This window comes from Zingiber officinale, chromosome 7B (assembly GCF_018446385.1).
Source record: "Zingiber officinale cultivar Zhangliang chromosome 7B, Zo_v1.1, whole genome shotgun sequence".
NCBI lineage: Eukaryota > Viridiplantae > Streptophyta > Magnoliopsida > Zingiberales > Zingiberaceae > Zingiber > Zingiber officinale.
Genome location: NC_055999.1, coordinates 65,699,881 through 65,714,800, shown reverse-complemented (window position 1 = coordinate 65,714,800; position 14,920 = coordinate 65,699,881). Strand labels below are relative to the sequence as shown.

Here is a 14,920-nt window from a genome sequence, read left to right as displayed (position 1 = left end):
CAAATATTCTGAAATTGTCTTGTTGAATTTCTAAGATCTAACTTTCCTTTGACAAGCTTATCAAATAGGAAATCATGATGCCTGACATTTTTTAAGTTTGAAAATAAGATAGTAGTGTTCTTTCTGAGGACATCATGATTGAATTGATTGATTGTGTTTAGATGACAACATGAAGTTTATTAACTCCTTGCTAATGTAATATATTATTCACAAGAATAGTCAAAAGATTGATCATTAATGAGGTAGGCGCACTTCAAATTTAGTTTTGTCTGCGCACCTGAGTTTTATTCTTCTTAAAAGATTACGTGATTCCAATTTTACCTTGACAACTATTAATTTTTCCTCAACTCTTTCCTCTGTCATTTACCTACAACATTTAATCTTTTTTATTCTTTCCTCTCTCCTAATTTTTCTCCTTTCTCTTTCTTTTAAAATTAATTTAAATTTTAATTGGCAATCTAAATATGTTTATTTTTTTATTTTAAAAACTTTAATAAAAAATTTAAAAAACATAAAAGAAAATTAATAGAACATCAAAAATATTTTTCTATTTTTTAATATCTAATTATAAAAGAATAATAAAATAAAATTAATAAAATTGATTTTATTAATTAAAAAGTAATAAAAAAATTGAAATAAAAATTACTTTGGTGATTGTATTTAGAAACTAGCACAATAATTTAAATACTAACATAGTTGTGGTATTGATTTTCAATATAATGAAAGTTTTAAATTATTTTGAACATTATTGAGAGGACCTTAAAATAGTAAACAAAAGAATATTTAGACTTAGGTTCACCTAATAAAACATAGGAATTAGAACGAGTATGATCAGAACTTTCTGTATCCATCAATAGATTTTGATCAAAATTAATTGATACACCTATGAGACTTGAATTTATAAAAACTTGAATGAAATGGAAAATATGAATGTGTAGAAGGGAGATATGCTAAGAAATCTTGGTTTGAGTCTTCTATGTGAGTCTTAATTGATAGAAAATCTAAAACTTTCTAAATATTTTGAGTAATATTGGGAGTCTTTTATAATGATAATGGAGGTCATCCTTCAACTTTAGGGTATTATAAAAATCTATATATGAGTTAGAATGAATTTCATCAAAATTTTCTAGATTTATAGATGAGTTTTTAAAGAGAGAAGAGAAAAGGAAAAAACCACTGGTTAAAAAGGTTAAATTGGAATTAAATGTGTAATAAAACTTAGATGAAATGCGTCCTCTGAAAATTTAAGAGAAACATAAATTACATTCAAGTGGAAATAAACATAATAAATTTTGTAAAATATTTGTGATGCTCGAATGATCTTAAAAAAAACTCGTCCAATAAGTTGAATTGCTGGCAACCAATGACTCGGCCCCACACTGCACTTGAATGATTGCACAAGTTTCCTTAATGAAGAAAAGGAACATTGCAGACTCCTCCATTTACTGTTGCTGAGATATGTGCCAACTCCTTGTCTATATCCACTACCCACCCTCTCAGCCAAATATATTTATTAATCACAATATTTGCTCTAATCCCCCCACATTATCTATTTTTTTTTTCATTTGCCTACTAAAGTCTAAGATATATTTGCTCCTAGGTCTGAGATGAGTTGGCCTCAAACAAGTTTAGTTTAGTATGTGATTTGATAAAATTTATTTATGTTCATTCCATAATAAAAAATATAATTGAACAAGAGGATCAGAGTTCCCTTAGGTGTGATGCAATACTAAAGAGGATGAATATTTTAAAAGTCCACTTCTAAATATGAATAAGTTGTGTTTTGGATTTATCCGATAGTTTACCTTCGGAATTAATCGGATAAAATTTGGACATGTGAATTATATATATAAAAAAATAATATATTAGTTTGAGCACTAGTAAATTTGGTGAACAAGCATGTGTAAAATTTAATTATAGATTTATTTCTTAATTTTTTATTAGATAGTAATTTATAATTTTTTATATTTTTAAATTAAAAATAATAAATAAAATAAATTTTATGAATTAAATAAATATTCGAATTAATTTATAAGAACAATAAAAGTTGTTAATAATTTTAATAAATAAGATTTAAATCCTTCGATAAGTAAATAAAATATATTTGAACGCAGCTAAAGTCGATTTTGACATGGTCTAATCTCCTAGAGGAAGCATTTTAATATTATATTATAAGAAATTATAATTTTGTTTCTTTCTATTATATTATTAAATCATAATAATAATAATTTTTTCATCAAAATAATTAACTTTGAAAACTAAAATTCAAATCCAAATCCAAATATCTCAAATCATACCTTTTGTTCTATAAACTTAGAGTGTTGAGTCGACCATTTTCATTTCTAACATAACAAAAACAACAACATAAATAAATAAATAAAACATCTTTTCATCTTAATGATAAACATGAACGAAGGTAACCAAATGGAAGTTTAGTACAAAAATTTGACACTCAATCGAAGGACAGTGATTTGTGTACTAATTTCCAAATAATTGTACGACAATAAAAATTCGAGTCAAACCCATCAAATATTGACTTGGTGAACTTGAAAAGCTCATTGCATCCAAAGTTAATTAATTCAAATTCCAAGTCAAACTTATTTCTCCTTCCATATATTTTTATTTATTTCCTTTCAACTATGTGAATTATGCCACAAGTAGTAAGACTTTTTGGTGTTTTTTTTTTTGAAAAAAAAAGAGAAATCTAGATAAGTGTTGATAAAATTGAAAAAATAAGTATAAATATGTGAATAAATTTAAAAATTTATAGAAAGTCAAACAAGAGTTACTAAAGTTTAAATGGAGTATTATATTTAAAATGGCCTCTAAGATTTAATATATTTTTTAAAAATGTTTAAATTTTTTTATTAATGCTGAAATGCTCTATAGACTATAGTGCTTTTTCGTATTATTAAAATATTTTGGGTCTATTAGATTGGTGATTTGGACAATAATTTAGGAAAATAAAATAAATATTTCAACTGAGATATTTTCATAGTAAAATATAAATAGAGAGTGTAAACGTTGGTGTTTTAAAATTAGATTTTAATTTTTCAAGTATAATTTAAAATAGTTTATTAAAAATACCTTTAAAATATGGGGAAAATTTAAATCAAAACTACTCCTACTTAATTAAAATTTTACACGTAAAGTATTATTATATTAAAATATTAGTTCTCAATTTCGTCAAAATTACTTTAACTTAATCTAATAGCTTAAATGTTTTGATCAAAGCTGTTATATAACTTCATTCCAAATTATTACAATTTATTTCAATTTTGGCCTAAATAGTTATAAGTAATATAGTCAATTCTTTTTCTAGACACTATTATTAGTTATAATAATTTTGAATAATGTTGCTATATATTTAGTAATTTTGGTCAAAACTATTATAATAATATTAAAATAATAGGATTTTCAAGATGAAAAATAAAATATATTTTTAAATTGAGACATCCCTTAAAATTTTATTAAAGTTAAAACACTTTAAGATTTTATTAAAATATTTTATATTCCCGGTTAAAATACTTATTTTATCCTTTATGACTATTACTTATCTAATAAAAAAAATTTAGAGGCAATTTTGATATTAATAAAACTCGAAGGAAATTTTTAGAAAGCATAGTAAAAATTAAGAGCATTTAAAAAAAATTCCCCTTGGTCAGAAATAAATGTAGCAAGGCATTTAAAATAATTCAAAATAAATCCTGATAGAAGTTGAAAATAACATCCTCTATGTTCCTTAATTACAAGGGGAGCGGCTGGATCAGCTGAGTAGGTGCATGTAATTTACCATTGAAATTGTGGGGTCGAAGATCGCCAATTGTATTCGGGGATAAAATCCTGATCTGCTGCGTCAAAAATTCCTTCGACCCCTCAGTCACTTATCCTGCCCAGCATTAATCGTGATTTACTCCCTCTGGAATCTTATGGGATCGGGGTCAGGAGGTCGCTAGGGTGGCGGTTCCACCTTTTTTGCCACTTAATTATAAGGGGAGTCTCCAAATTCAGTGACATGGTGGTAAAAGATGAATATGTTTGTCCCAACTCCTATCAATCCATCTCATGATCAATATGAAGGAGGTAAATCACGGATAGTTACTAACCTTTGGAATAGTGACTAACATATAAGAAAAGTATTTATTTGATTTTACTAAGAACATTTCATGCGTTAGCCACTAGACCCATCCGAGGAGACTCCAACTTCAGTGACATGTAAGAAGAGAAGGGATTTAATCGCCGGCGATATAAAGCCAAATAATTCTAGAAGGAGGAGGAGGGAGAGGAGGAGAACCTGGAGAAGTGCTCATTCTTCTCTCGTTTCTCGAGGAGCAACAATGGCGAATCCGAGCGTCCTTGAAGCCGTCGAGGAGATCATGAGGATCTACCGGTCTCTTCCGCCGCGCCCCTCCATCGAGGAAGTGGAGGCCGCGGTGGCCGTCATCAAGTCCGCGGACGCCGAGGAGGAGGCGAAGATGAGGGAGATTGGACGGATCCAGAAGCCCCCCGACGTCCCTGACGACCTCTTCCTCGTCCTGCAGGAGGCAAGGAAGAACCAGGCGCTGTTGCAGGGTCGGGAGCAGCGGAGGGACGCCATGGCCGTGGTGGACTTGGACAGGAGGTTCCAGGTCTTCGATGAGCTGGTGCAGAGAGCCTCCAAGGTGGTGTCTCCGGAGGATGGCGGCGAAAGGGGAGCTGAGGAGGTGGGATTCAAGCCTGGGTTTGATGTGGCAGGGCCCAGATTTGGGAGGAGTTTGAGCTTGATCGGCAAGGAGAAGGATGGCAAGTTGGGGGGTACCGATTTCTCCAATGGGCCGGCATATCCCTTCAAATCTGAACTGCCTTCCGGTCAGATCTCTTTTCCCCCAATTTCACTGCTCTTTTCTTACTTATTTTCCTTCGATCCGTCTCGTCTTTGTGCTCAAGTAGATTATCTGACTATTCGATTACTAAGGAGTGAAGAGCTCTCAGTAAAAACCCTAATTTTGCAACCTATAAGATCAAGTTCAGATTTGGCAAAAGGCTTATTGATAGATAATCAACACCTCTTTTCACTTATCATATTCATGAATTCAACCATATGCTCTTGGATTGTGATTTCATCATTTGATAATTTCTAGGTCGTCCATCAGTATGACCAAAAAAAAAAAAGGTTAAGACCATATGGATTTCCTCTTCTACATTACTTATTTCCTTGCGTAGCAGAATCAGAAACCTGGATTTTAGGGATCTTGAAGAACAAGAAGACGAATTGATGCTTGAACAATTCGTTTTCTGGTTCATATGGATCTCAGAAAAATAATTAAAATGCCTCTTTGGTGTATTTCTTCAGGCCAACTTTGACTTGCCAATCTTTGATGTGATCAAAGACAAATTTTTTTTTCTTAATCAGCAAATTCCTAAACCCTTGTTTGTCATACTTAAAGTAGACAATGACCCATTCTTTTTATATTTCTCTGCATAATTCACACCCATGTTTTTCTTTTTCTACTTACATATGCAGTTAGAAAACCTTGATCGCCGTCCTAATTAGTAGGTTATAAGTTGTTAGTGCTAACTTAGTGAGTTGTTTTGCAAGTGATAAATACTTTAGATATCCCACATGCCATATGATGACGAGTTGATCATATACCACCGCTTGCATATGCTTTTGGAAACCTTGATATACGTCTGAGAAAATAACATTGCTTTACATGTTTCCCACTGTTAGTTGTTTCACACTTTATTATATTTCAGCTGATAGTCTATTTGAATCGAGTAATCATTTTCCTGTCTTATGGTGCATATAGCTGCTGGTGACCCATCTAAGTTGAGCCTAATCCAAGTGGCAAGCATAATTGAGAGTTCAGCAAAGAATGGAATTGGAGTTATTGACCTTCAAGGGAAGTTGTTGGACCAGATTGAATGGCTTCCAGTATCACTTGGAAAACTTCAAGAAGTCACTGAGCTAAACTTGTCTGAGAATCGAATCATCACGCTTCCACCATCGGTTGGCAGCCTAAAGGCTTTGACAAAGCTTGATGTGCACTCCAACCAGCTGAGCAGCCTGCCTGACTCATTTGCAGAACTATCCAACTTAGTTGATCTTGATTTGCATGCAAACAGACTAAAATCTCTACCGTCATTGATTGGAAATCTTACGAATTTAGCCAACCTTGATATTAGTTCAAATGAGTTGTCTAGTCTTCCGGACACTTTAGGCAATCTCACAAACTTGCAAAGGTTGAATGTCGAGACCAATAATCTTGAAGAACTTCCTTACACGATTGGATCATGCACTGCACTGGTTGAGCTGCGGGTGGATTTCAATCAGCTGAAAGCACTACCTGAAGCAGTCGGAAAGCTCGAAAACATGGAAATCCTCACATTACACTACAATAGAGTAAAATCCTTGCCTACGACTATGGCTTCACTGACTAAACTAAAAGAGCTTGACGTGAGCTTCAACGAGCTCGAGTCTATTCCCGAGAGCCTATGCTTTGCCACTAGTCTAGTAAAGTTGGATGTTGGAAGAAACTTTGCAGATTTGAGGGCATTACCAAGATCAATTGGGAACCTAGAGATGCTGGAAGAACTAGACATAAGCAGCAACCAGATAAGAGTGTTGCCCGACTCCTTCAGGCTTTTGTCAAAGCTGAGAGTGTTCAATGCAGACGAGACTCCACTGGAGATACCGCCAAGAAATGTCGTAAAGCTGGGAGCACAGGTATAGCAGTCTAGTGAATTTGCCTGCAAGGCAACTCTCAAACAAAACTTTGTATTTTTCTCTATGGCAGGCTGTGGTGCAGTACATGGCTGATTTGGTCGAGGGGAAGACTAACAGCATTCAACAGACTGAACCAGTTAGGCAGAGACGTGGCCTATGTTTTTGTCTGTGCTCGCTGTTCCAATCTCGGAAGAAGAGTGGCAAGGAAAGCACAGTCTCGTGAGGGCAAAATTCCACATTCAGAAAGTTGGATTCTGAAACTGTAAGATTCTTTTCCTCACCTGTTTTTCCATAAAGCAAGAGCAGAACTTAAATGGATACTATAAGGGGTTTCGATTGTGTTGCAGGTTTTCTCAAATTTGATATCTGGATTGGATCTTTGAGCTTTCATGTTATTATATAGTTGGATTCATCTCTACAGCTCAGGAGCATTTTCTAGATGGCATCAGGTTCTCAAATATAATCCAAGAAGATTGCACAGCCAGGTCAGCCAAAAATTGTAAAAAAATAAAAAAAATACAAGAGAATGATTTAATTGGATCAAGATCTGAATTGAGAGAAACAGGAAGAAGAACAATAAAATAAAATATAGAGGATTTGTTAGCTTCCTGTAGGGACTAAGAACAGTAAGTATTATTAATCATGTAAAGCCATTATTTGATGATGAACACCTTTAACTTTTCTTTTGGTTGTTGTATTATATATCCAGACAATGAGATTTTTTTTTTTTTTTAAATTTGTCTTGGTAGGTCACCAAGATTCTTATACATATTTTGGATGGTGGTCATTGTCATGTTTTGTCATCTTGTAATAAAACAAGTTATTATTCATCTAATTATTTCTTTTTAAATTCTATAAAATATTCATGCTGAAATTGCAGACCACAAACGAGAACAAAGATTGAAGAAACCAAGTCTACAAATGTTGTTATTATATTCTTTTAGCACCAGAGCATTCTAATTCAATTTGCTTTGTATAACTTCACCAAGGGAATCCAATTCAATCTTGTTATGTCTTTGTAAAGAAGCCTTCTCTTATGGTAAACCTAAGAGGCTGCTAGAGTCGCTACTTGTTAACAACTATCGAAAAGCAAGGGTCATCGGTTTGGCATCAGTTTCGTGTCGGTGATCTCGTACCTAGTATCGGTGGCCGAGTGCGGCAATATGAGACAAGGATATGCAACTTGAAGATGCTGAACAAAGTGTGAATCGAAGTTTGCACGAATACAAGGGTTGTGTAGCTTGCCACCGAAAAAACATAGATGAGAATTACATACTAGGAAACCCACTTGAATTATTGGTTCGAAACCAATTAATTTTCCAATAGATACTAGGACTTATGGGGTTTTCTAGTGTCATCCTTAAACATAATCTTGTTATGTTACAACCATGGAGTACACCATACTAGGACTTATGGACTTATGTGTGCTCGATCGTTGTGAAGACAAATTGTTTCAAATCGAGTTTGTAACCTTCTACAGAAAGCGTAAATACAATCTTCAACTTTATGTCTGATGCTTAAGGCAATGCGAAACCCACCATTTTATGTTTGATGCCTCACAATAAAAATGCAGGAATAACTATTGCTAAAAGAGATCTTTTAGGGTCATATCCCCTGAAGTCATTATTTATATTTCACTCATCATATTCATATCAATCATATATGCTCCATGACTTGCATATCAATATCAACTTAAATTCATTACAATAAGCTTGATCTTATATCATAAAAGTACAAGCTCGTATTACGTACATAAATTTTAGAATTAATTTAGTCCTATTTAAGGCTTAGTTCTATTACATATGCATAAACCAACCAGTTATGCTATCAATGAGTAAAATGCATTTGATTCTTATTCTCTTGTTGATCATAATTGCACCTATGAATCCCCATAAGCCAAATATAAATCCAGGAGCAAAGCCAATGAAATGCCAAATTCTTCCATATTCGAACATTTTCATCCGTATCATCTTCTTCTGTACTCCATTATCATTGGTTGGGTTGTCGCCTATCCACCTCATTTGGAGTGGCTCCCCTCAAAGCTCAGAGGGTTGTCGATGTAGGACAAGTTGTTGAAGATTTGCAGTTGACTGTCAGTTAGTATTTTCCCAATAAGATTGTTGTAAGATAAATATAAGATGCTCAGAAAATACAAAGAAGAAATGCTTGAAGGAATTCTATCCGATAAGTTGTTCTTTGAAAGATCAAGTGATTTAAGTTGACCCATGAGATCAATTTGTGATCTCTTTAGGAATATCACCTGAGAGATTATTGTTCGAGAGGTCAATGCTAGTGACAATTGAAAGTGAAGCGGTGAATGAAAATTCAGAATCCTTAGCAGTTATAATAACATTCTCCAAGTGCTAAGAGGAAACATCATAAAATGGAGCAATTTTTTTTTGTTCTGTCTTGCCATCATGGAACTAAACATACTAAAACGTGGAGGCAAAGAGTCAAAGAGATTATTGTGAGTCAGGTCTAGCACTTGGAGGGATGGGATCAAAGAGAGCTGTGGTGGAATTATACCGGTGAAATTATTTGACTTAGAGAAAGAACTCGCAAGTCGCAATGTTGATAATCTTCTTCTAAACTAGTTGGGTATAGCTTCCGGACAATTTATTCCATCTCAAGTCAATAATTACAAGTTGATTGTAGTGTTGTACAGTTGAGGGAATTGTACCAGATAAACTATTATTATTCATGTGCAGTGATTGCAATCCGGCTAAAAATCCAAATGTTCAGGGGATGCTGCAAGATAATTTTTTGTTGGAAACGTCAAGGATGGCTAGCCATGGTCCATTATCCTAACAATCTGGGAGTTGTTCTAGATAAATCATTATAGGCAAGGTTCACAATGTCTATTTTCTAATGCTTCATTTGTTCAAATGGAAGATGGAATGCTGCCATTCAGTTTGTTATTGGGTTCGATATGCAGAAGCTCCAAACCAATTAGGAAAAGCATGATATTCCATTATTTGATATGTCTAGCATTTGTAAACTGGTTTGGTTCTGCAACCATGTAAGAAATCTGGGTCCCAAATTACAAGAGCACATTAAGATATATCTTCCTTGCTTGAAACGGAGGAAGCCAATCTTGGCTTACTTTGACTTTTAAGTTGTTGTCAGATATATCCATGGTAAATAAATTTGTGAGATTGGCAAAGTGGGCTTCTTTGATGTCTCCAACCAAGATACTTTAACCTTTGAAGCCTCTCAAAATTGAGCACAGATCTGGATCATTTTTTTATGGTTCAGAGGATGTGCCATTCATATTTATGGTTGGATCGTAATCGTGATCCGATCGCAAATGATTGTGATCCTTTCCTGGGTTCATCGTCCTCATCAAGTTATAGTTTTTGTTCGGAGCGGACGGTCAGAGACCACCCGAAGGCCTCCGGTGGTGGGTAAGTGACCAGGTTATTGGGCGCCGAGCGAGGGCAGCCTCCGGCTGCCCGTTCCGAACAAAAACTATAACCTGATGGGGACGGTGAACCCAGGAAGGGATCACAACCATTTGCGGCCGGATCACGACCATGATCCGACCGTAAATACGAATGACACATCCCCTGGACCACAAAAAGTGGTCCAAGAGATCCTGCCTCCTCAAAATCACTCAGAAAGGAACCACTAAACTGATTGTAATGCAAGTCGAGGGAAAGAGGTTTGTTTGTTCTGCATCTTGATAGTTGCTCAAAGAATTCAACAACACTCCCTGTTAGACTGTTACGGATAGCGTCTGATGGGGAACTGAAACAGCAAAGAGGAGAAACAAGATGAGTCTACAACAATCCTCGTTGGCTGCCGGCCGACTGGCAAGTCACAGATTTAACTCAGCGTGTAGCAGCGACTACGTGAAAGCTTGAAGCTCCTGAGGTACATGGTCGAGAGGATCGACATGGAGATATCAGATTTCAAATTGATATATCCGAATTTTATGGTATATCACAAACAGAGAATATTGTTTATTGGATTAACAAAGTGGAGCGGTTCTTCAACTATAAACAAGTTCTAGATATGATGAAGGTGAAACTAATTACCATCAAGCTCAAAGGTCTAGCATCGACATGGTGGGAGTAATTGCGATACTCACGAGACCGACAAGGTAAGACCAAGATCAAGGATTGGGAGAAGATGAAGACGAAGATGAAAGATCAATTTCTTCTTTTTGGCTGCACTCAAACTAGTCCCAAAGATCACTAGGTTTTGTCATGGAGGACAATAGCTTCGACGTCTAATAAGACCTTGATGAATAGGTACTTTATAGTGATGGCTCCGAGACTTTAACCGTTCACGAGGAATTTGACCTAGAAGAAATTGAAGAGGAATCTCAATCTTAAATTGGAGACGAGACCGAGATGACTAATAATCCAATTTACGGGAAAGATGAAACTGAGTCAACCGGTGAGATCGAAATATTCGGTGATCTTATTTATGACAATGATGAAGATAATAACAACTTGGAGAAGGAAGTAGATGCTCTTTTTGGTCTTGACACTGAGTTGGTGTTTGTTGCCATATGGGATGAATTTCCAGAGGATCTTGATCTCTCATTAGTTGCTAATAAAGTTGAGATTGAATTTCAGAATACTACGATGGTTATGAATTGACAAAAAAATGTGATTGATATAGATTGTTCAGTCTTGATGAAAACCTACTAGCAGAAAAGTTTTTTCCTCTTTAGCCTATCGAATTTAGCAAAATAGTTGGTTTGCTGAAACCTGGAGCCTCTGAAGATTTATTATTGTCAACATGTCAGAAGCTTATTTTATTGTTCAGTCAGCGGCCAGAGCAAAAGCATGTTTATATGCTCCCCTTACCAGAAGGCAATGAAATTGAACCTATCAACATGGAGCCGACAACAACTTCAAGACGCAGGAGAAAAAAGTCATCAGTTTGGGAGCACTTTGCTATTGAAGAAGTGTCCAGAGGATGTACGCGAGCTTGTTGCAAATGTGCAAACAAACTTCTGCCTACATTAGTGGTTCAAATATAGATGGCACTAGCCACCTCAAGAGACATATTGCCTTAGGTTCCTGTCCTAAAATAAAATATCAGAACAAAATGGATGGAGGTTGAGCTATTCATCAAGATAGTCGAGCACATGATTATCAAATTTATATGGCAAAATATATTATGTCGGTTCGGTATCCGTCACAAACTCATCTTCGACAACGAAAGACAATTCTCAAGGCGGAGGCTCAGAGAGTGGTATGATGGCTACGACATCTTACAGGCTTTCACTTTAGTGTCTTATTCGCAGAGCAACAGTCAGACGGAAGTCACTAATAGGGAAATCTTCAGAGGGCTCCGAGCTTGGCACAACCGTGCCAAAGACAACTGGGTAGACGAACTTCCAAGTGTATTGTGGGCTTATCGCACCATGCCTAGAGAGGCGACCAACATAACCTCGTTCCATCTGATGTATGAGGGTGAGGTAGTGGTGCCGGTGGAAGTAGGAACAGCCCACACGGCTGGACATAAATGAATAAAACATATAACATAATACAACAGCCCACACGGTTGGAAATAAACACAACGGAAAGAAATCAAAGGGGAAAACCCACAAATTGCAAAGTTACCAGAACATCACAAATACCAAGTCCACAAACCAGTATCAAACATAGCTCTCACAACACCAAATCCAATGAATACGAAATGCAAGTAAAGAGAAACAGAACCAAAATCAATTTTCGAATATGACGCGGGACCCAGGATTGGCAGCCGGCATCTCTCCAAGCATCCATGACTCATCTATCTGTTACATGGCGAAAGAAAAACCATTTTACGGGGTGGTGAGTATTGGAACTCAGCGGGTATAGAAAAGATAGTGCATGAACATAATCAACCAATAAAGAATACTCAAAAGAAATACAGTCTCATAAGGGAAGTAACATATACAAAATGAAACCATAATCAATGCTCATACCTGGAACCATATCCTAGGCTAGATATAGAAGGTCAGAAATGATACTAATCTGCTACGGTACTACTCATAACTACAGAGGTAATGGGTAAGGTATATAAACATTTTCGATTACTAAACCAATGTTTAACCACCTATAACGTGAGCATATCTTAACATAAGACAGCATGTCAGCATAAGTGAACAACAACAAAAAACAACGGCAACATAAATATACCACAGCAGCATAAATAAACAATAACAACATAAGTAAACAACAACAGCCAAAGCAGGCATAATAACAGCGTATGCACGGATGGTCACCCCGCCCACCTCTCTGCACCATGACCCCTGTATGGTTGAGAGGCCGGATCAATGACAACTGTACCACCCAAAGGCCGCCACTCCCGCGAGTGACCGGATGGACAGGTGCTGAGTAGCTAACTAGCTACACAGCGAAGGGGGTCCCTGCTGCTCGCAACTCCAGCTACCACCAACTGCAAGTGGCCGAGTGCGGCACGACAGGACAAGCGGCATCAACTCCAGCTACCACTCTCTCGAGTGGCCGAGAATGCGGCATGCATGCAATGACATGATGCGAACAATGTAACAGTCATCATATATATAAGCAGAAACAGGTATGCTACATGAAGCCAGCATGCTCAATATCATACATAAATAAGCAATAGCCAAAACATACAAACATAGTATCTAGTATCTGCTACTGATCATGGACACAACAAGAGACTGTATGGATATAAAAACGAGTAACTCAAAGATTTTGAGTGGAAGTATCAAGCACAGGAAAGTAAGAGTGGAGTCAAGGTAAACAGTCCTTATCCAAAATAATTCATGCACTAAGGTCAAAGTACTAAAAGAATCAAAGTAAGAAATACCCGCCTTTATATGTAGACCGTGTCAAGTAGTCTCATGTCGAGACGCTCATCCCGAACCAGTATCCTTCAAGGATTAATCCAGATCTGTAACTACCTCTCGCATGAATGCTATTAGCTGCTGTGATGATGAGTCGAGGCAAAGCAAGGCTCGGCAATAGAGACCTTCGGCTGCTGGTGCTAGGGCTGAGGGGAAAAGAAAAGACCTCGTCATCAGCACTGCTCCGTGCGGCGGCGTCGACTGTGGGCGAGTGAGGAAGAGGTCGGAAGAGGGGATCGGCGTCAGCAGGGCAGCACAAATCAACGGGCAGAAACAAGAATGGCTCGATTTCCTTTCCGGCGAACTTCTGGTGTCCGCGAGGAGAAGAGGTGGCGCTGCGGCTTCTGTGCTAGGGCAGGCAGTTGTGGCTCGATGGCTGTGCGATGCTCGGGCGAGGGAGAGGGAAGAGGAAGGGAGTCGGCGGTGTCGCGGCTGGAACCGAGAGAGAAGGGAGAGGCGGCGTTGTTTTTGGGGGAAGATGAGGTTCGACGCAGAGAGGGAAATAAGGAGTAAAGGGGATGATATAAACTTAGGGTTTTTAATTAAACCTTAGGTTAAATTTCTCAATCAACTTCTACTTTTGGGCATTTCAATTTGGCTTTCTGAAACCCATTAACGCATCCCCTCTAATTATGTCATACGAACTCCAATTAAATCTTAGAAAATTTCTACAAATTTCTAAAAATTCCAATAAGATTATTTCTAAATAATCCTATTATTTAGTACTTATTTAGGTACCGTATTTTACATTCTCCCATACTAATAAAAATTTGGCCCCCAAATTTACTACTCAACTCAAGAACCGTCATCCAAGGAAAACAACCAAGTAAGATACTCATTCTCTACACATAATGTTCCTTCTCATTATGTTGCAATTCCTTCTTATCTTCAATAAGATAAATTGGCAAAGAACTAGTCATACGTTGGAATGCCAAGGTTCAACTAACATAAGGGATTTTTTTTTGTTCTAGGTATCAAAACGCATAATTATTTCTCAAGAAGAGAATCATCATAAAATATGTAATTAAATTCTAGAACTGTGACGACGATTAAAAACTTATTTCTCCCCAGGAAACTAGTACGGTCCATCAAATTTTCTACTTCTAAACGGATATGATCAATTAACTAGTCATGATTATTTAATAAAGTTACATCTAACTACGATATCTACAATATATCTACAACTTTGTAAATCTCTTGTACTTTAAAGTTACTGAATATATTCAAATTTAGGGTAGCTAAGAAAAGAATTTCTTAGTACCATAAATCAAACAGAACCCAAAATTATCATATTAAAAATTATTTACACAAATCTTAATTACTATGACATTCAACTTGCTAAGAATAACCTACACCAAGTAATGAATCCAAAAGATATA

General features: G+C 36.2%; 1 protein-coding gene across 1 annotated transcript; it reads left to right on the top strand.

Moving 5' to 3' along the window:
• Positions 1 to 4,246: 4,246 nt before the first annotated feature.
• LOC122005912 (plant intracellular Ras-group-related LRR protein 5-like) lies at positions 4,247 to 7,430 on the top strand. The gene is made up of 4 exons (XM_042561161.1): positions 4,247 to 4,848; positions 5,790 to 6,706; positions 6,777 to 6,968; positions 7,054 to 7,430. The coding sequence occupies exons 1-3, from the start codon at positions 4,338 to 4,340 to the stop codon at positions 6,927 to 6,929; spliced, it is 1,581 nt and encodes a 526-aa protein (XP_042417095.1). The 5' UTR covers positions 4,247 to 4,337; the 3' UTR covers positions 6,930 to 6,968; positions 7,054 to 7,430.
• Positions 7,431 to 14,920: the final 7,490 nt, after the last annotated feature.

Coding starts and splice junctions, on each gene's coding strand:
- LOC122005912 (XM_042561161.1), top strand. CDS start 4,338: ATGGCGAATCCGAGCGTCCTTGAAGCCGTCGAGGAGATCATGAGGATC. Junction 4,849..5,789: donor CAAATCTGAACTGCCTTCCG/GTCAGATCTCTT, acceptor TGGTGCATATAG/CTGCTGGTGACCCATCTAAG. Junction 6,707..6,776: donor TCGTAAAGCTGGGAGCACAG/GTATAGCAGTCT, acceptor TCTCTATGGCAG/GCTGTGGTGCAGTACATGGC.